The 21,470-nt window shown below is 36.7% G+C and overlaps 1 protein-coding gene across 1 annotated transcript in view; it reads right to left on the reverse strand.

The window, feature by feature from the left end:
* Nucleotides 1-21,470, reverse strand: part of ADK (adenosine kinase) — a 234,395-nt gene that overhangs the window by 145,819 nt on the left and 67,106 nt on the right. The window contains exon 5 of the mRNA XM_056495131.1: nucleotides 2,332-2,504. Within this exon, the coding sequence (XP_056351106.1) occupies nucleotides 2,332-2,504 (173 nt within the window). The remainder of the gene's footprint in view (nucleotides 1-2,331; nucleotides 2,505-21,470) is intronic.

Here is a 21,470-nt window from a genome sequence, read left to right on the forward strand (position 1 = left end):
AAACCAAAAATACTGCTTATTAAGTCAAAGAAGTATTTGCAGACATTCTTAAGAACAAATTTACCTAAACTTTAAAATTCCATTGAGATGCATGTATTTCCTTGAATTCTACTATGTGCCTATTGACAGTCTTGACTTCAGTTTCCCATCATGTCATCTAGAAAATGGTGATTGCTACAGGACATATACAGATACTATGTGACTGAAGAGAGAGAGAATGTCAGAGCAAAATCATCTTTATTGCTTTTCTTCTCTTTGAGAATCTGAATATGGATCTTGGAGACGAAGGGGGAAGTCTGTAGACATAATTAGTGTCAAAACTCCAGATGAAGATGAATGAACTTCCTTCCTCCACAGACTATGTACATTCATTCGTGAGAGTAAGACATTATGTACAACATTAAATTGGGAGGGACAGGTTGATAAGCTGGAGAACAGGGCTGTCTGACTTTCAGTGCATCTTCAACAGCCTGAAGAATTGGGCTGGCAGAAAACTCGAAGGTAAATGCAAAGTCATGCAATTATACACAACATCACAGGCTGAATGTTGACAGAATACCACACAGTTTTCCCAAGAAGGACCTGGAGATGCTGGTGAACCAGGCTTGGAACATGAGTCAGCACTGCATGACACAGAGCAGGTAAATCACATTCAGGTGTATATAAGCAAACATGCAGCCAGGTGGACAAAGGAAGTTATATATCCAGAACAGAGGAAAACCTCTGTCTCCACACCTTATCTGGAGTTCTGTGTCCAGCTTTGAGTTTTTCATTACAACACACTGCCAGAGCAGTGAGTCCAGTAGTGAGCTATCAATAGCATTAGGATGCTGGAACACTTAAATGCAGAAAGGCTTTGGGTGAACCTTAAGAACCCGTACCTAAGGGGAGAGCTTCCTTCTTTCTTCAAGTATTTAATGAAAGTTTGCAGAGAAGATGGAGCCAGACTATTCCTGAACACAAGAAAGAACAGACATAACATGGAAGAAGAAATACTTCAACTGAGTACCATCAAAATAATTTCTCCCATGAAAAGCAATCAAATGTTTGAACAGTTTGCCCAGAGAGCTTGTGCAACGTCTATCCCTTGTGATATTCAAAACCCAGCTGGACATGGCCATGAAAAACCTGATCTACCTTTGAAGCTGGTCCTGCCTTCTGCAGGGGTTTGTCTCAGATGTCTGCTCTAATTAAAACTGTTCCGGAGTTCTACATGCTACATGGAAAACACTTCCTCCTCTGATTCTCATTTCAATTGCTGTCTACCACCTTTTCTAATTCCAGCCAAAACATTCACCAAGTTCTCCGGAAGTATGGTGTGGACTTTAATTATGGGACTGCTATCTCACCTTAATAAATTGTACTAACTCCTGATCCTGCTTTGAAAGAAAAAGAGCAGGTCCTCAGGATCAATGGCACTGTGAGCCACAGAGGGAAACCAAAAAGAATAATGACAGCTATTTTTATCATATTTTGAGCCAAAAAGAAAATATTCTTCAGGGTAACTGACACCATTTTCATTACTGATTCAGTATGTAGTATCAGCAAAATGCAAAGGCTGTCAGAAATCAGGGAGGGCTGATGTGTGCTGGTATCTTCTCAAAATTAAGGCTAACCTGATTGGCTGGCTTTGAACCTCTAAAAACTTGTCAGAAGGTAATCAGCAAAGAAGTAGAACACAAGTTCAAGAGTTCTGAGTAGAGGGTGAAAGAAGAAAGCAAAGGGCCATGGTCAAGAAAAACAAATTAAAAAAGTAGCAAATAAAAGACAAATTCAGAAGAAATTCTTAAAATGGAGACACACAGAAGTACAGGTACTAGAAGAATTTCTCAACAAGCGCAATAGCAAAAACGAAAAAAAAGCACTTTTTCCTTGTAGATTATGAAATTAAACCTTTCAATCTGGCTATATGCTGACAGATATTCTTGCTAAACTCAGTATCACCTGAGGTATATTCCTCACTTGCCAATCAAGAATAAGCCTTGTGTACCAATTAGCTTGCACACAAGCAGCATAAACATACTTGTTAACCAACTGTTGTCTCCCACTTATTTTCTCTCTCCAGAGCAAGTGAAGCTATCAAGTTCAGAAAGAAGTAGTATATTAATATCTCCCACTTTCTGGCCATAATACAACTGCTACTCTCTAACAGTATATTAATACTGCCCAGCTCCATACTATGGCCCAGGCAGTCCTGTGTTGTCTCAAACCAGTGCTAAAGCTTTATCATTCAAATGACAATTTTTCAAGGCTGGATACTCCAGGCAAATTAGGCTACACTCACTATGCCAACTGCATTTGTATCTTCAGAAAATATCAAAGGCCCCTGACCTGTTATCACTAGTGATGCAGGCAGCACAGGTTCCTGTTGGCTCTTCACTCTGCTCATAATAATGGGCATCCACATGAGCTTCCTCAGCCTTCTTCTTCAAGATCTCTCCAAATTTATCTTTGCCAATGCACCCAAAGAAAGTTGCAGCTTTGTGAGGTCTCTGAATCATCCACTGCAGATTGGCAGGAGAAAAAAAAAAACAAAAAAAACACAAAACAAAGTTAATATATCTGGTATACTATTTTTGCCATTTTTTCTCTCCACTCACCATATTTAACTCTGTGCCTATATTTTGACTTATAGAACACTTGTATGCCTGAAGTAAAAAACATCTTGTACAACAAAGGAGGGAAGGGCAGCAAAGAAAACAAAATTTACCCTCAGTGATCCCACTGAGCCTGTAACACCTAATGTAAACCTAAATACATCTAGCTCATTATAAATAAAGTATATTAATATGTTTTTACAAGGTATACAAAGAGAAGTTCCCTTGCTCAAAGGAGTTGCCTCTATACTTATATTTAATCAAGCAACATATGGTATTTTCAAAGAAAAATTGCAGAAAATACAGAAGAAAAAAAGGAAAAAAATAGCCCACAAACCCCTCCAAACAAACAAAATAAACAAATAAAAAGAGATAGCACATAAGAAAAACAAAACATTTGAGAAACATAAGCAACATTATGCAACATTCATAATATATATAAAAACTAAGTGATACTGAAAATAATAATTTGTGTCTACCATTTAATTGCATGCAAAAAGGAAATGCTCCCTCTTTACATTGTTAAACCACATATGAAACTCTAATCTCCATCTTCACTAAGAGCAGTTGTGCCACTTGAATTGTAAAGAAAGAAGAGTCGATGCACTATGTTGTTAAGGTACCAGATTGTTTCATAAAGCTCCCCTTTAATTAATAAAAAATGTATCATTCAGCTGTAAATGTAACTCCATTTTGTGCTAAGTTAAAAAATAGCATTTATCAGCAATGTGAAATTAAGAGTGAATCAAAAAAACAAATGTGAAGAAACAAGGCCTACTCTGCTGGTGGTGAGTCAGGCAACTGAAGTCATTATAATTCACTCTAATTGCAGTCAGAAAGCTTATCCACTCAATCTATAGTATGAATTAAAGGCTACAGCAATTTTCTGCTATACTAAAACCCTACTTATAATTGTTTCCTAATCAAGATTTAAATAAATGATAATGTCTCCATTACAAAGCAGCATTAGTGGTAGCTGTGGGTTGTAGAAAGGTCAAGTAACTAAGTTGCAAATACATACTTAGTCATATCTTTATTACTACCCACTCCAGAGGGAAGTGCAAGAGGGAAAAAAAAATAAACCTTTAGTCATGTAAAGTCTTTACTATTAAGACAATGGTGGACAAAAGTCACAAGGACTCTCTCTAGCACCAGTTTTGAATAAAGTTTAGGGAGAAAAAAGATTTTATCATCAGATGATGGCAGCATTAAATCTCTCATTCATGAAATGCATATGCTCTGCTTATCCACTCCAATATAAATTAAGGAAACCCCTAATAAGAGAAGTAAACACATTTCATACAAAGATATCAATGATATCCTTGTATTTGATACACCTTTGCATATACCTAATACACATTTGCACAGTGTTCATTTAGAATGTCTCAGGAACAATAATCCTTTATATTTGGAGGTATGATTAAGTGGAATAGATTAGTTAAAAAGATGAAAACTGCTGTGACCAACTGTAAGTAAATATGGAACAAATTTCCACATGGGTAATAACAGAAGTAGCTGAAGCAGTGTCCCATGCAAGCATTCTTCACTGTCACAAATAACAAGAATTAACAAAGAATCAAAAACCATACTACTTCAAACTGCACCTTAGGCTTACAACATTTTATCAAATGATGTTACTTTATATATAAGTCTGACAACATTTATAGCAGTAGTAACTAATATTTCACATATATCTCTGAAAAAAGAATTCCCAGTCAAGTTTTGGCCATTGGCACCTGCTCAGTTCGAATTCTATATGATACATGCCATATATAAGCTGTCACAATCCAGATTTTAAATTTAAGTCAAGTTATACTTGAGAATCAAAAGTCACTATCCACACGTTCCTGAGCTGAACCTCTGTATGTGGTGCAGACTATTTCTTCCATCGGCAGTTCTACTGATACTCACAATTATTTAAAATACAGGTATTATACAGTGAGAGGATATTCCCACTGTATAGGTATTGTTTTCATTTGATATATGAGTTAAGCAAGTTCAGCAGTGTTCCTGCAAAGATCCTCTCATCACACATCTCCAGTTGCCAACACTCCTTTGAATTATCTGCTCTTATTCCTGCAACAATGGTGGTGAGGTGTTGCAGAACTCCTCCATGCTGATTCTCCTCAGCTTAAAGGCTACATACTAGTAATGGTAAATTACTAAAATGTACATCATTACAAACTTAAAGAAACTGAATGCTAGCAGTATCTCTGTGGTACACCACTGAAGTTGCACCTCATGGAATGAGCCGCAGCAGGCATCTTTTGCATACATGTGAAAAAACAGAGAGGCTCTTCAAGGCAGACACTTGAGGACTTTTTTAATTCCACCCAGAGCTGGATTTTAAGTTTGAATAACCTGATATGAAAAAACAGGCTTCTCTGGGCTACTTCACACACTGTTGTTATTATTGACTCTGGCTAAAACATTCTAAAGGGGAATGGGAGTCAATCATCATGAGATGTTTATCATTGTGAAGCAGCCATGCAGCATTACAACCAATATCATATGCAGGCCAATAACAAACTACACACATTAATGCCAGGTATATGGTTCTAGAAACTGAAAATTAGTTTTATAGATTTATGTGAAATACAAGATTTAATTGAATGAAAAAGACTCTAGACAGAAACAGAAAATGACCCAGCTCAGCAGGAATCAGCATAATGAGTTAATTATCCAGGGTTTGGCTAGGCAGAGAGGCAGCTACTAACAAACTGTATTGACAGTCTGGTCAGGAGAGGTTGGCACCTGGCCACACCATGAATCCTCAGCAGCACCCAAGGGAATCTGAAGCTGCTAATGGACCAAAGACAGAAGTGTCAAAAGAGGGAACTTATCAGGAAAGAACAAGACAGCCTCAGGAGTGTGATACCACAGAGGAAACTCAAGGAGTGGTTTATGAAATCTAATGTGTTTCACTGCTCTAAAGTTTTCTTCTGTCAACACAGCTTGGACATCAGGTACACACAAGGACAAGCACTGACCTTTTCAGTTAGCATAAACATCTGTGACAGAGAAAGGAGCACAGGAAATAGAGCATCTTTCAGACATTCTCTTGAGTTAAACAGATTGCATTTTCATCACATTTTTGTTGTATGCACTCTGATAAATGCAAAGAAAACTTTATTTTTTTTTTTAATATTTATGCCTTGCCTTTAGCATAAATCTGTCTTAAAATTCAGCTGATTTCAAAATAAGCATAATCTAATATTAGGCTACCATACCCCTACAGACACATTATTTCTTACAATCAATTACTGAGGCCAGGACTTGCAAAAGAAGTCAGCACCCAGCTGCTCCAAGACACACTAGAGGGTGACAAAATACTTCTCTCCTTATTTTCATGAGGCTAACATGTGAACTCCCTTGGGTTCACAGTAGCAGGACTATCTGTTCATGTGGTTTTTGATGATCAGAGTTTAAGAGGATGAACTCTCTGGCAAGCTTTAGCTATCAGAAAAGTGTAAGAACCTTTGTGTTCCAGGGAGTGGGTGGTAATTGCAGAGAACAGCACCATCTTTTCTTGCAAGATGTTGAGATGCCAAGAAAAATTGGTAACAAGAAAAGCTTCTGAAGAGTTGTGATTTTGTGAGACTGCCTGGAGTGAACTGTGTCCCGCTCTTTCACATCCTCAGACTCGAGGATATGGTACACCTATTTCCCACTTTTGTCTGATTTGAAAATGGCTTTTGGAAGCAACCTTTCTCCTTTCTTCTGAGTTACAGAAGCACCCCTAGAAGCACTTCTAACACTAGAAGTTACTTGACTTTGATTGGATACTCAGTGCTGTCTTTTGAGAACCAATAACCCTCTCCCCCCCCCCAAAAAAAACCCCAAAAAAACCGAAAAGCCTCTTCATATTACGTGAAAGAAAATCCATGGCCTTATACAATTAGAGGAAGGGAAAGTTCTTAACTTGCAATTTTCCAGGCTTACACTATTTTTCTTGAGAATGCCATGCTTCTGCCACAGGAGCAGACTCCATATCCCCTATCAAAACACTTGATCTGCATTCAAAGCTTTTCTTTGCTGTTCCTGCAAAGTTCTCTGAAGAGGAAGATTCTACTAATTTCCCTCACTGTCTTTAGTTACAAAGACTCTCCCTGTAAAAGGAGAGTTTTCTTCTGCTGGGTCTCAGTACACATTACCATAAGACTTAAAAAAGAAACATCCTACAGATGAATCTTATAGAAGCTTTATAGCCTTCTGTCTATAACAAAGATCCTTCAGAAATTATTTCATTTTACTCTAACTCTCTGCTTTGCTGTAAGTGCCACCATTAACTGGACAACACTGATAACTGGAACAAGAAGGTTGATGAAGACACTCACAACCACATTGTTCTCTGTCTGTGCTCCTGAATTAATTTTTTAAGTGGCAGCTAGTAGTGCATTTCCACATCTGTCAGTCATCTTAAACTAGCAACGCCAAAGCATCGAAAGCTTTGCTTAGACTGACGTACCTTCTGCACACAGGAGTTTTCAGCTGTGGACTTGAATCCTAAATGCCTAGGAACTGACAACACAACAGGAAGCATTATGCCCCTTCACAGTGAAGGATCTTCAAAACTCATTAACACTGAATACAGACATCTGAAGTGCATCTGAAGTATGTTATTTGAAGCTGGACTCTTCCCTGCATGACCTGTCAAATCTGATCTTATTTTAAATTGCAGTTCACAGAGGAGAGGACTCCAAGGACCTAAAATTAGCTAAGTTTAACATGCCTGCTGAAATCTAAACTAAACAATGTGAGCAACTACTCATGAAGTGTTCTTTTTAGTAAATCAAAACAGGAATGGAGTATCCCTTATTTTTCTATTCTAAATTTTAGAATGAGTCCATCTACTTTTCAAAAGGTTTTATCCATCTGTTGTGCCCTTCACCAAATGTGCCTAACCACTAATGTCTAATCACTAATATATATATATATATATATATATATATACATACAGTCCATTAAATCCCAGTTCATTCAAACCCCTTTGAAATACTTTTGGGAATATTTTAGATGTGAAAGTAAATTAAATAACTCATCTTAGATGGCCATATAAAATTAGAAAATATGAGATCAAAAATAAAATCGTGTATATTAAAAGCTCAAAAGCCTGATAATATACAAAACAATCATAAAAACGACAGTTCCAAATGAGCTCACTTATTTCTTGTGTATGATATGATACACCTAGGGCTCAAAAGGAATGCAATAGTCTGCTACCATTACAAATACTATGTCATTTAAAATCCCTACTGTGGTGAGTTAACCCCAGCCAGCAGTTAAGCTTCCACCCAGAAACTCTCTCAATTCTCCCTCTTGGAGGGGTAAAGGAGAGAAGTGCAACAGTGAGGAAAAAAACCCACAAGGCTTAAGAAGAAATTATGCAAAGACATTAATTCACTACCTTCCATCAGCAGATTGATGCCTAGATACTGTCTAAACCCATTGCTACCTGGAAAAACACCCCCTCCCTTCCAGTTTTATTGCTGGTCATATTCTGTGTGGCCTGGATTATATCTCCTTAGTTAGCTGTCCTGACTGTGTCCCTTCAAAACTTCTTTCCCTCTACACAGTCTACTTGCTGGGGGCAAAAGACTGAAAAAAACAGAGAAGGACTTGATGCTGTGCAAGCACTGTTCTGCAATAGCTAAAACATTGCTGTGTTAAATAACACTGTTCTGGTGACAAACCTAAAACACAGAACCATATGGGCTGCTATGAAAAATTAACTTCATCCCAAGCAGACCCAGTATATCTAACTCCAGAATCACTGTTAGAAGACAACAGCAGCAAGACCCTGGAAAACAGATGAGTTACTAACAGTTTGCTCCAATACCTTTGCAATATTTTTCCTTTCTCTTATTTTCATTGATAGATTTTTAAACATTGCAACAGGTATTATCACATAATGGCCATATAAGAAAAAAAAAACCAGGAAAAGGAAAAACTAAGCTCATCTTCATAAGAACAGGCTTGTGAAAAGGAGTCCCATGTCCTGTACAGTAATTCTTCCACCATTAGCTGAAGCTGCCAAATCTTGCATGAGGAAGTGATATTGTTAAAATGCATGACAATACCCTCAAGCAACTCACAGTCAAATAAGATAAAAGTGATATTATTTTTTAAAGGAAAAGACTACTTAAAGCCTTGCACTGTGACCAGTATCTAAATCTTTTCAGCATTTGGTTTCCCATGTGTGATACAAATCCCTGCACAGGAACTTCTATTAGTTTTAACATGGTGCCACAAATGCCTTTTGCTACAGCTTTTCAAATTAAGATGCCTATCAAAATATTAATCATCGAGGAGCAGTACTTCTAAATTTAAAAACAAATTTAACAAACTGGCTATTAAAAAAAAATCTATTATCCAAATAATTATTTTCAGTCCTGCTATTCTTCTGAATTCCATTTCCTATTTATCATTGCTCTTCATCTGCTTGTTCACTGTTTTATTTTTAGTCTAGCTTGTAAGCTTCTTGCTGTACAAGGAAATACAAGCATATTTTCTGTAATTAAACATTCAGTAGCCATATTCCAAAGTTTCAATGTGACCAAAAGCAAGTGCTCTTTTTTACTGCACCCTTTCAATAACACTCAATTCTAATATACCTCACTCCATCACACTCTTATGCTGTATTTATATGTTACAGTTCTGCCTCAAACACCTAAAGTGCTGCAGCCTCTCTTCTGAAGGTCAATTTATGTTATCTGAAGCCAAAGGCAGAATGTTTCCTTCAAGGCCTTACAAGGCACACAACTGCAACACAGCTGGCCTTGTGTCCTTTTCCCATTTGAAGGGCAGAACCTGAGACATCAATTACTTCCCCAATGTCTGATCTGATGTGTCACCCCATCCTCAAACCCCTTCCCAAAACTAGGTAAAAGATGACAGACCTACAGAACAGGGCTGGTTGTACCAGCTCATCATCACTGTCACAGATGAAGGGTATCACAACAGAAAGAATTCCAGATTTACTGGGGACTCTTCTGCAGCTGTTTCAGTGAATGCAGATATTTATTTAAAAATTCACCAATATTGCAAAGCTGTGCATGAAGTAAGAATTAAGAGTATCTTTATCAGTAAAAGAAATCAAAAGATACCAACATCCTTCTTGAAGACTGGGTGTGAAATAATCAAAAGTGGCAAACAAAGAACAACATAAAGTCTTGCTCCTCTCTGGTCAGAAGCAGTGGTGCTCAGAAGTGAATAGAAGGATATAAAAAACATGAAAATGGAACATGATACTCAGGCGTAGTAAGACAGACTCACTGGGCAACTGTAAGGTACTGTTAGCAACACCTCAGCCTACTCTACTTGTAAAGAATTAGCACTTCAAATAGACATAAAAAACTGATGAGGGAATTTAAAATACCTTAAAATTCTCCAGTGTAAAACACTGTATATGTATTTAGGTAATACTCTATAAGAGAAGCTGATGCTGTTGCAAATTGACATTTTTAGGATATTTTGTGTATGATTTTGCATATCTGTAACAGTAAAACCAAATGTCCTTTTCAAAATCCATGCATATGTCAGCCACACTCCCCTGCTAAATGATGTGCAGTCTCAGCGAATACACCCACATTCAGAAAAGGACAGCAGAAAATCCACAAGTGGAGAGACTTCTTTCATTGTCTGGCAGCAAAGAATTCACACAGCACAAACTGTAAACAGCTGCCTATCAGCTTCTATCAGAAACAGTATCAAAAACAGATGGCAAAGGTCAAGTCAAAGTTTATTGACAATGATGAACTTGGACAACCTCTATTAAATTACTTCTTCCTTTAAGGTGTATGTGATCAAAGCAGCAGAGAGATTTTCACTCAGTCACATAACAAGCTATTTGTTGAGATTGAAACATCTGGTCAATATCTTCTAACACTGCAATTTCATGCACAGTTAGCAACAGGGTACATTTCTTTTCTTCTTCTTCTTACAGGGTCCATAAGGGTGGCACATATGGCTGATCATTTCATTCAAAAAGGTTTCAATTCCAGGCATTACATACAATTGTCTCTATGCTTTATAGTATTTTAAGTCTACCTACCATCGTTTTCCATCATCACTGCTGTCTGCTCTACTCTTTGCTATAAAAGCCCACAAATATGACAGAGCACTTAAAGCTTAACAGCTTTTGACTACTGGAGTTAGAAAGCAGTTAAGACAAGGGAATTTTTAAAGTGGCAGGTCTTCATCTATCTGTTGTCAAGAATTCCCAGTGCATTAAACTATTTACCAAGGCTCTCGTAACACAGATTATAATTTTTGCTGTAATAGCAAACCTTTCATTTTTAAGGCATCCCAGAGCAATTTGAAATCACCCTTTTTACTAATTTATAAATTATTATACATCTTACAAACATAACATACTTGTATTTCAAGCAAAAGTATGCTAATTATAAAAATATGATGAAACATAAATCCTGTTTCTCAATCTGAAATAGGAAAAAGACACAAAATGCTATCTACCCCAAACAGTAAAAAATGCTTGCCTTTAAAATTACGCATCTATGTTGCCACAGCAACAAGTACTGGATAATGTAAAATGTTCTTCACCCTTCCATTTCCAAATCCCAATCTTTTTGGTCAAAAAATGAAGGAGGGCTAGTTGCAAGCCTTTCTACACAAAGTACACTTCAAAGCATTTTCAGCTACTGAAAAACAACCTTCATTTTTATTCAGTTAATGTTTGATTTCCACACCTTGTTCCCACAGTGACTGACTGCAAGTAGTATCTGAACCTGAGAAGTTTACCTAGCAGTTGCAGGAAGGCAGTGACTCCAAATCTCTTTACTATAATGATGCATCGTGCATAGATGTTGCACCAAAGGTCAATGAAGGTGTGGAAGGAGAAGGTAAATCATCTCCACGAGGGAAAAATGTACAAAAATGCTTGAACAGAGATATCCCTCAGAATGTCACTGAAGATGCCTCAGGAGTGTGCTGACTTCTGGGACGATGGCATCTCTTCAGGAAATCTATTCTGAAGAAATGGGATGTGTAAGCTAAATCTAACAACAACATCAAAAATCAGGACAGTCCACTAGAAATGGATGGGTTTCATGTAAACATCAAGATGTGGCTTATAGGTATAGAGCATCTTTTCAGGTTGCAAACATGAGCCTATGTAAAAGCCTGTCACCCCATGCCACAAAGAGACAATCCAGTCAGGAAAGCAACTAATTGCATCCCTTAGCACTAACAGCATTGGTGTAGAAATTAAGTAATTAGCCAGATTCTAACTGGGTTTTTTTATAGATATTCAAAACAGGAAAGGTTTCAGGAGCTACAAACAAATTCAGAACTGATGGGATTAGCTCTATTGAATTGCAATATTTTTTCAGAGAAACAGAAAACTATCAGACCCAGAAGCAAAGAGTGCAAATTTAGCCTCAACTTTATTGTATATATCTAGTTAGGCTTATAGCATTGTGGTGGAGCATTCCATCTAAACTGATATGGAGTTTTTTTCCTCCAGAGTTAATAAACAAGCTTCTCCAAAAAGATTAGGAGAAAAGAAGCTTTAAAAAAAGATTAAAATATGTTGTCTTCCCTCTAACTTCAAGGCTTTCTCTTACTGGACTAGGAGCTGTCTAAATGACCAAGACATTGGAAAGGTGTTATTTGAGACAATCCTTTTATGAATTAGTATTTCAGGATTGGCCTCTCCTAATTATTGTACCCTATACTTCACCCACAGTTCCACATGGAAATGTTCCCCCTCCAAGATTCAATATTCTTAAGGAATGATCCCTCTTCTAAGAAAGAATCAACTGAAAAATTTCTGCCTCAAGACAGGCAAATCCCAGAAAAGCCTCTGGATTGCTCATGTGTGACCTCCCACCACATTTAGTTGGAAATGCTCTGTATCCAGTAAATCTGTGACTGAAACAGACCAAGCTGAGATTCCAGAGGAATCCTGGGTCCACAGTGTGCATATGAACAATGCTTTGGAGGAGAACTCATACGTGCCCTCACAAAATAATAAAACTGCCATAGGATTCCCAATAGGAAGTACTCCCTCACAATTAGAATGTTTTGTTATTGAAATCTACTAAGTTCACTGCTACGTATACAAACATAGGTGTCTTTAACAGTTCAGAAAAGAACAAGGAACTTTGGATAAAGAATACACTTTCACATTTCTAAATTACCTTTAAGCTTTTTTTATTCCACAAAATCAAGACAGGAGATCAGCTGCAGAACTCATTCCTTATTGTTTCTAAAATGGGGAAGTCTACTCAAATGGCTCCAGGAGAAACTGCATGGAAATTTTGTAGCCCAGTGCAGAAAACTTGCTCAAGCCCTTCTGTCCAAGGCTTCTGGCAATCACTTAGGGGAGAGATGCTATGTGGCTCCTCCACTGCAGCTCATGTCAGCCACTCACATAAACAGATGTAGCTTTATTCTAGTCACTCATAACTGATTGGCAAAAAAACGTATTTTTACTATTTCTTAGGCATATAAATACTGTATTTTATCTGTTCCAGTCACAAGAATCTCCAAGTTTTGTCCATAATGTCTTTAGATTTGCTGCAGTGCTACAAACAATTAACTTTAGCAAATTGATTTAAGAGAGTTTCTATTTGCTACAAAGATCCCATTCTGATTCCCAAGACATATTAAAAAAATAGCAAAATAGAATTACTTATTAGAGCTTTTGATTTCTTTTAAACAGAAGTATTTCTTGCCTCATGGTGATTTTTATATTTTATTATAACAAATCTAATTTTTTTAAAAAAATATTTTAACTAAATGTATTACAGAAGTCACATATAATTATTTGCAGTTGAAAGCAGCACTTGACACTACCTGGATTTCCTTGCACATAGCTCAAACACTCTAGTAAGTCGAAATAATTTTCACAGAACAGATAATTTAGTTGCCAACTCCTGTGTACTTCTGAAAAAGAACTGCAAATTGCTCTTAAATTTGTTTTTTTCCTGAATTCAATCACAGCTAAGGCACTTGACACTTGACTCCCACGATCAGCTCTGCCTCAGCCCTGAACTCCAAGACCTAATCTGGCAGGAGAGGAAGGCAAAGAAAAGCTCACATTTACTAGAATGCTGATTTGATTTAAAAGAGTTAACTTTTTGGCTATTGGCTATAAAAAAAAACCCAAACCCACAGGATTGTACCTGATAAACTTCATCTTATCTTTTGTACAACAGGAAATATTCATATCTAAAGTCAAAATCCACAAGGAAGAAGAAATACATACACCAAACACTCAGAAGATGCTTTGCTAGCAACTGTACATTCCTGACATGGTTAATATTCTTTAAGTCAGGTGTATTTTGAAGTTAACAACTTCCTTCATCAGTTTCTTCTGAGAATATGGAAAGCCCTGGCCCACTTGGGATCTCAATTAGTCCAGTTTTTACACATATATCTTGTGATACTCCTGGCAACTGATCCTTTAACTATAGGAAAAAACAGCATCTCTGAAAATGTGTTTGGTTCTATCCCTCAAATTCACAAATTTGGAATTTTTGGGGGGAGGTGAGGGGGTGATCTGTATTTTGGAATGCATGCTATTGATGAAGATTGTACTATAAGGGTGAGATGTGGATTCAGAACTTAATTTCAAAAAGCAAGAGTTGGAAGGGCTGCCACACAAGAAAAAACCAAAAACCAAGAAAATCCTTCCCTCAAAAAACAGAATCAGAAATATTTCAAGAAGATATTATTTCCGAAAACATACTCCAGGACTAGAGTAGCCTCTACTAGTATCACAGACAATAATTGCTACTAAAAAACACCCAACTTAAAAATCTTGTGGCCAAATTTTGGTGTGATATACTGCAGGCCTGTACATATCATAGAGGACAGTCCAATGCTATTGGATGAGACAGAAATCCTCAGCTGATGTATTGGTAATACAAAAAAATTTGGTAAATCTGATTTTATAATAAATCTGTCATAAAATATTTCCATCTGAGCACATATAATAGTCATTTCCATCTGAGCACATATAATATGATTTACTTTTTAAAGAAATATTTTAATGTATGCTTTATAGAAGAAGATAAAGAAGAGTCTAAGCAATAATGTCATTCAGCAAACTATTGGTTTCTGTTCAAAGGCATTGCTGCTTTCAGGAGCACCAGGTAAACCCAACAGCCCCATATCCCCAAATCCTGCTTGCACTGGCTGCAGGACATGCTAACTGTGAACCCTCAACATCCAACATAGTAGACAGCCTGTACTTCATGTGAAACCCTAACTGTACATGTGTTATTTAATTTGGATCTATAATTAACTTTCATTACACTGTATTTAGCATCATTTTCTGTACAGAACAAAATCTATTATAATGAAAGTTTGTATGCTTAATTGCATTTAACTTCACATCCATGGAAAACTAAAATCAAGGGATTTTGGACTTTTTTTTAAGTATCTTGAGATATTTGTCTTCTCAGAAAGATAAAAACTGCAACATTATTTTATGGATCCCTTCTGGATTTTTTTTAATCTTATCATTATTGTTAGCTGCTATATTAATAGTAATTACATCATTAAATGATTTCCCATGGATAACAACTGGCAATTCCATCTATTTATTCTCTTCTGAGGAACACAGTAGATTAGAAGGCTGTCAAAATGACAACCTGACATAAAATGCAAATCTGCTTTTTTTAAATACAGCATGCAAAATTTGGAAATACTTCTTAAAACAGAAGCACTGAACCAGCTACAGGCACAGAATGCATGCTTCAGGCAGCCTCTGTACAAAAAAATGCTAATGCATTAGAAGATATGACTCAACAGCAACAACAACAACAAAAATCTATCTAAACTTCATTAAGAAGAGAATCTGTGAATAAATCAACTGAAAGATAAGGAGAAGTATCAATATTGAAATAACAGCTGTAATGAACACAACACTGTTTCCTTTATGCAAAAGCTAAGAAGTTATTTTACAAAAGGTTAACTCATTAGTCCCTATTTTTAATTTTCCAGAACATATCCCTATCCATTTCAGATACTTTTAACCTAAAAGCCTATTTTCTGCTCGTGCTTATTTTGATGGAATGTGATTGATATCAGTGGGATTATACCCACTGATGGAGTGTGGATTAAAAGAGAATTTGGTCCTATGATCTTAATTCTGTTGGCAAATTGTTCATTGTTTTACATAGTGTACTACCATTCAAAACTAAGTCCTCAGGACAGAAATACATTGCTCTATTAGTTGGTTGTGAGGACATTAATTAGTAACCATAAAGCAACTTGAAACAGAACAGACCAGATCAATGCCAGATGCTGCCTTGAAAGTTCTCCCTATACACAGGCAGCATCACTACTTTTTATTTTTAAGAAAACACAAACACACATTTCTTTTTACCAGTTGAGGTACAGAAGCTACTTTTATTAAATCAAAGCAATTTATTATAAAAAAGAGCCAGCTGAAATTAAGTTAAACCATTCAGATATTAACAAAAAATATTTCTGCTGATCCATTATTTTAACAACATTCATCTCTTTAGCAGCATGACATAACCCACACTCTGAAAAATGCCACATTAATAAAAACATAATTGGGGATAATACAACAATGTGATTACTCTTACTTTGAGGCAGTCTAGAAGGACTGGACAAATTGCTACTGAAAGCTAAAAGCCCATGACTGGCCAGTAGCAGCAGTGGCCAGGTTTACAGATAGCAGATATCCAGGTTTATAAAGAGCACTCCTAGACTCACAGTTTATTTTAACACATTTCAGTGTACAGCAGTGCCCTATGGATAGATGATATGAGATGACCAGGATGGGTTCCCTCTCTAGGGCCTCACTCTGCAGGCAGAGGGAATGGACTGTGTTCCATCACCTCATCACATCATCTGACTCGGGACGAGTTACTATTACCACCACTGCTTCTATTTCTACAATGATTATTTACCCTTTCTTTTACTATTATTTTCCAGAAAAACAAGTGGAGCTGTCACAAAAGGACAGGCTGATTTTTGTAAGACCAAAATCTATTGTGTTCTGGTTTTCACATTAAATGAAATTTCAGAGGTGCATGACCACCATTACCAACCTCTCACAGGGCCTGACAACTATTTACATTTAAATTTAGCCTACTAAGTCAAATATTTCTAGTGATGAAATCCAACATGGTAATGAAAAGTCTTCATTTTCAAACCTTTCCGAGTTCTCCTGGAAGAGCACATCCACTAGATTTTCACTATACAAATAATTTACAGAGAGCAGACAAGAATTTCCTCTTTTATTTCTACGGACCACTTAACAAGCATTGATTTAAAAGGATCACTTGATCCTACCATGGACAAACACAAGGCAAATACTAAACAATATCCTCCTTCAAAGGGTAAATTAGAAATTAACCCAAATTCAGGTAGTTCAACTTGATATCTTCAATAGTTGCTCCTATTCCACTACCACTACCAAATGAATAGAGAGTAATGAAGGAAACAATTAGCTTACAGCTAATCTTTGTTGAAAGACTGTGTGCCATGCCTGGTGTGTCTAAATCCAGATTTATTAACTCTTAGGTTGCTACTTCAAACAGCAGAAGTAATTGCCAAAGTGAGGATTCCTTCTGGATTTAGTCATACTTAAAGCTCACCCTTCAGAGCAGTATTTTTGATGTCTTGTCTCTCAACAACTCAGCTCCAGCCCAAGCATACCATCTTCTAGAACTTTTTACGTGAGCCAAAATAAACACGATTTTTCCAAATTTTATCTGTTAAAATCCCAGTCTAACCCAGTATTTTAACATTTTGGAAAGGTTAGGATGACAAATGTAGGAAAAAAATGCTGTTGCAGTCAGTCCTGCAATTAAATAACTTATAGCATTAATCATGTCAACTTACTCTTTCTTTCTTTCCTCCGCTAAAAGCCAAAAGTAGAATTCTTAAATCAAGAAATTGTATCCGATTTCCTTGCTAATCCATTATCCATTTTAACAATTGCTCAAGCCAGAACAAAGACAGCAATGATAAAAAGTGAGAGCTAGAGATACAATGAATCTTGGACTGTTTCAGAAAGAGGTTTAAAAAGACAACCACTCCAATAGGACTGTAGGCTGCACATTCAGAAGATACCAATGTAGGGAGCTGTAAAAATCCTTTATACTCTGACCTTACAAGAGATCACACATATCTAGACAACTCCCAGTGTTACAATAAACTAACCTCCCACTTCCCCTCCTCAGAATAGCAAAACCAAACTACACCTCCAACAAAAAACCAAACCAACAAACAAAAACCAAAAGAAACCTCAACACTGATACAGAAGTCTAAGTTGACTACACAAATGCTTTGGATTCCTTAAATACCAAAACAAACACAGAAATCCTCTTAAATTGTTACTAATCAGTCCACATCAAGCCAGTTTGCACATACCACACTTAGGATTAGCAAATTGCATTCCTGTACACTGAGGAAGAACTGAAAATGAGAAAAGACCTTTCAGGCAGAATTCTACAGCACATCAATGAATTGTGACAACTGGCAGTGTGCAGTGATAGATCTCACTCAGAGAGCCTTAGCAACTTCTATCAAGTATGTTGAAATCAACTGATTTATGGAATTCAGACTCTAACACTGCACATGAAATTTCACAGAGAAAAATTGTGAGCTTTCCTAAGATGGAAACTACTTTAAAATAAAGAAGCAGTTATAACTACAGCACATATGGCTGAATATTATACAGTCATTCAATATTTTGTCACTTTAACAGCATAAATACATGTCAAGTTGTACCTTCTTTATTGTAACACACAGCTATTGTACAATCACCTCATTATAGCAGGGGATTACTTCCTACTCACAAGTGTGTCACTGGAAGACCATGCTGACTTAATTGATTTCCCCTGTAAAAAATCTACTTTTCTCTCTAGGATAGTACACCACCTCAAACCTTCCTACCATAGTTACCTGCAAAACAATCACAAATTGTTCCAGCTTGAACAACCCATTATTCCAAGACAAGGTCTCCTTGAACTGTACAAATGAAACAAATGTATCTGGAAGAGAATTAAGCTATTGTTACTATTACATAGATAAAATTTGTTCAGTCAATCCCAATAAATTGTTCCCAGGTATGCATATAAACAGTTCTGCTTTCATCAAGACACATAAAATCTTCAGCATCCCCTAGATATTTAAATGAAAGATGAGCACTGGGAAGCCATTATAAAACAATTTTCCATCCCTATGTTTTGTACCCAACTCCAGTGAAAGCCTAAAATTTGGCTGAGAAAAGACAGTAGATAATAAAGTACTCAAACATTCATTATCCCAAAAAGGAAAGAGATTCTGCATATTCCAAACTGACTAAAATAGTCACCTAAACCAAGCAATAAATACTCTATATACAAGTAGAGTTATATGTGTTATTGATTGTATTCTGAAGACAATGTCTACCACAAGGCACAGTAAAAATGGAATTGCACCTAGTATTTGCAAAACAAAATTACTTCAAGTTGACCATCTGGAAGAATTTTTCACTGTAAGAGTTATTAAGCATTGGAATGGGCTGCCCAGGGAGGTAGAGGAGTCACCATCCCTGGAGGTATTCAAAAAACAACACGGCAATTACAGCTATATAGTTTAGTTGTTGTGGTGTTCAAGGCTGGACTCAGTCTGGAGGTCTATTTCAACCTTAATGATTCTATGATTTTAAATATGCAGTCTGAGACCTGGCTCAGTCAGTGAACCCTTCTACACAAACACTAACAGAAGCAATGATTTGTCTTCTAAATAAATTGCAGGGTGTTACTACCTATTGAGAAAAGAAAAAAATTCAAGCCAGTCTATCTATGAATTCATTTTTTTGTTTCAGATCATGCTGCACTCAAGAAGGCATTCATATTTATTTTCAGATATCATTTGAAGTAACAGATGCATAGCAGAGAGAACAGTTTACAGAATTTCCAGAACAGCCAAAATAACTGGACTAGTTTGTGCTTGATAGTGGGGCTTGATATATAGACAAACAAGAAAACCAGAACTCCAACTACCCATAACTATCTGCCTCAACATACAGAGCACAGGAAAAAAACAAGCACAACACTATTAACACCAAATGGAGCAGCAGAAGGGGTTTGAACACATACCTCATTGGTTCTCTTAATTAAAGTTCCCAAACTATTTCTGTGAGTGATTCTTCATGAGGTTACTATAAGCATGTTAGATGTCAAAATGGCTAGCAGAAACAAGTCAGATTTTTCTTTATAAGCAACCTTCCAAAAAAGTCTCATTTTGGCTTATTTAATTGCATGAAGTAAATATGCTCCTTTTACATCTCACAGAACCAGTAGCCAGTACTTTTGTCATGCTATACATTCACCATACTTGTACAGCAAACACCCAAATTTAAACTGATCTTCTAATAGTTCTGGCAAATCAAGAGGTTTCAGCACAGTATAAAGTAAACTAGTCTATCACACTAATAGATTTTTTTTTCCTCCTTTGAGTCTAATGATCACATTTCAGTAACCAACGAACCAAACACAGCTTAATTAATTCCTTTACTGCATTGGGAAGTAATTCTTCTCTTGACATTCTGGCACTGCTCCCATTAATGTTAATGGAAGTTATGCATGTTCATCACAGTGACAACAAACTCTTTTCAATACACAGTACAGAGTCTGCAAATGGGAAGATGCTTTCTTTGATAATGAACTGCACTTCCCAACTCTAAGACAGAAAAGCTCTACGCTTCAGACCCTGAGCTATTGATTCACAGCAGAGAACAGTTCTAAGTGGGGATAGTCGATAATCATAACTGCTGGGAATTACTTCTGTCTTATTCTGAACAGATTAAATATTTCATTTGAGAGCCATCCAGAGAAATGCTGAAGAGCAAGAATTTTGTCTTAACTTTAAGCTATTTAGCTATAATAGTTTAAGTTAAAGGCATAAGAGATTGGCCAAAGAAGAGCTAAAAAGATGGTGAAGAGCCTTGAGGTGAAGCCATGTGAGGAGTGGCTGAGGTCACTGGGTCTGCTCAGCCTGGACAAGAGGAGACTGAGGGCAGACCTCACTGCAGGTACAGCTCCTGGGAGAGGAAGAGAATGGGCAGGCACTGATCTCTGTTCTGGGGTGACAGAGACAGGACTGAGGGAATGGTCTGAAGTTGTCAGGAGAAGTTAGGCTGGATATGAGAAAAGATATTCTTCACCCAGAGGGTGTTTGGGCACTGGAAGAGCTGCCCAGGGCAGCGGTGACAGCACCAGCCTGACACAGCACAAAAAGTGTTTGGACAACGCTCTCAGGCACATGGTGTGACTCTTAGGGGTGCCTTGTGCAGGGACAGGAGTTGGACTTTGATGATCCTTGTGGGTTCCTTTCAATTTAGGATATTCTGTGATTTTCTGAACTTTGAACGTAGTAAGAAAACACAACTTGTAACTTTGAAGACTAGGAAAAAGTCATATAATGGGACAAAAATTACAATATATTCATGTAGGTGGAGTTGCAGCTCTGAGAAACCAACTTCAAGTGCAACACACAAACAGAAAGATCTTGAGGAAGAAGTACAAGTGCAACTGGCAGGGAAGTAACCAGTAGTTTACCATATGAAGAGAAGTCTGAGTAGATTTAAATGTCATAATGTTCTAGACACAAAATTAATTAGTTTTAAGAGTTTGACACTGAATTTAATTTGGCTAATAGAAGCTTACCCACAACTATACTTTTTTTTTCTTTTAACTGCAATTTGTGCTGTCATTTTATCCATTTTTTATTTCTTTAATCTGAAATACTGATGAGAGTAAAATGAAGTTATATATCAGATGAAAAACTGTGTTTAGATTTCTTAAGTTTTCAGAATAAAATGTACCTAATAGATTTTTAAATACTTCATAAAAACTGTGATATCCATATTCAATTTTA

Source organism: Oenanthe melanoleuca, chromosome 6, assembly GCF_029582105.1.
Source record: "Oenanthe melanoleuca isolate GR-GAL-2019-014 chromosome 6, OMel1.0, whole genome shotgun sequence".
Lineage (NCBI taxonomy): Eukaryota > Metazoa > Chordata > Aves > Passeriformes > Muscicapidae > Oenanthe > Oenanthe melanoleuca.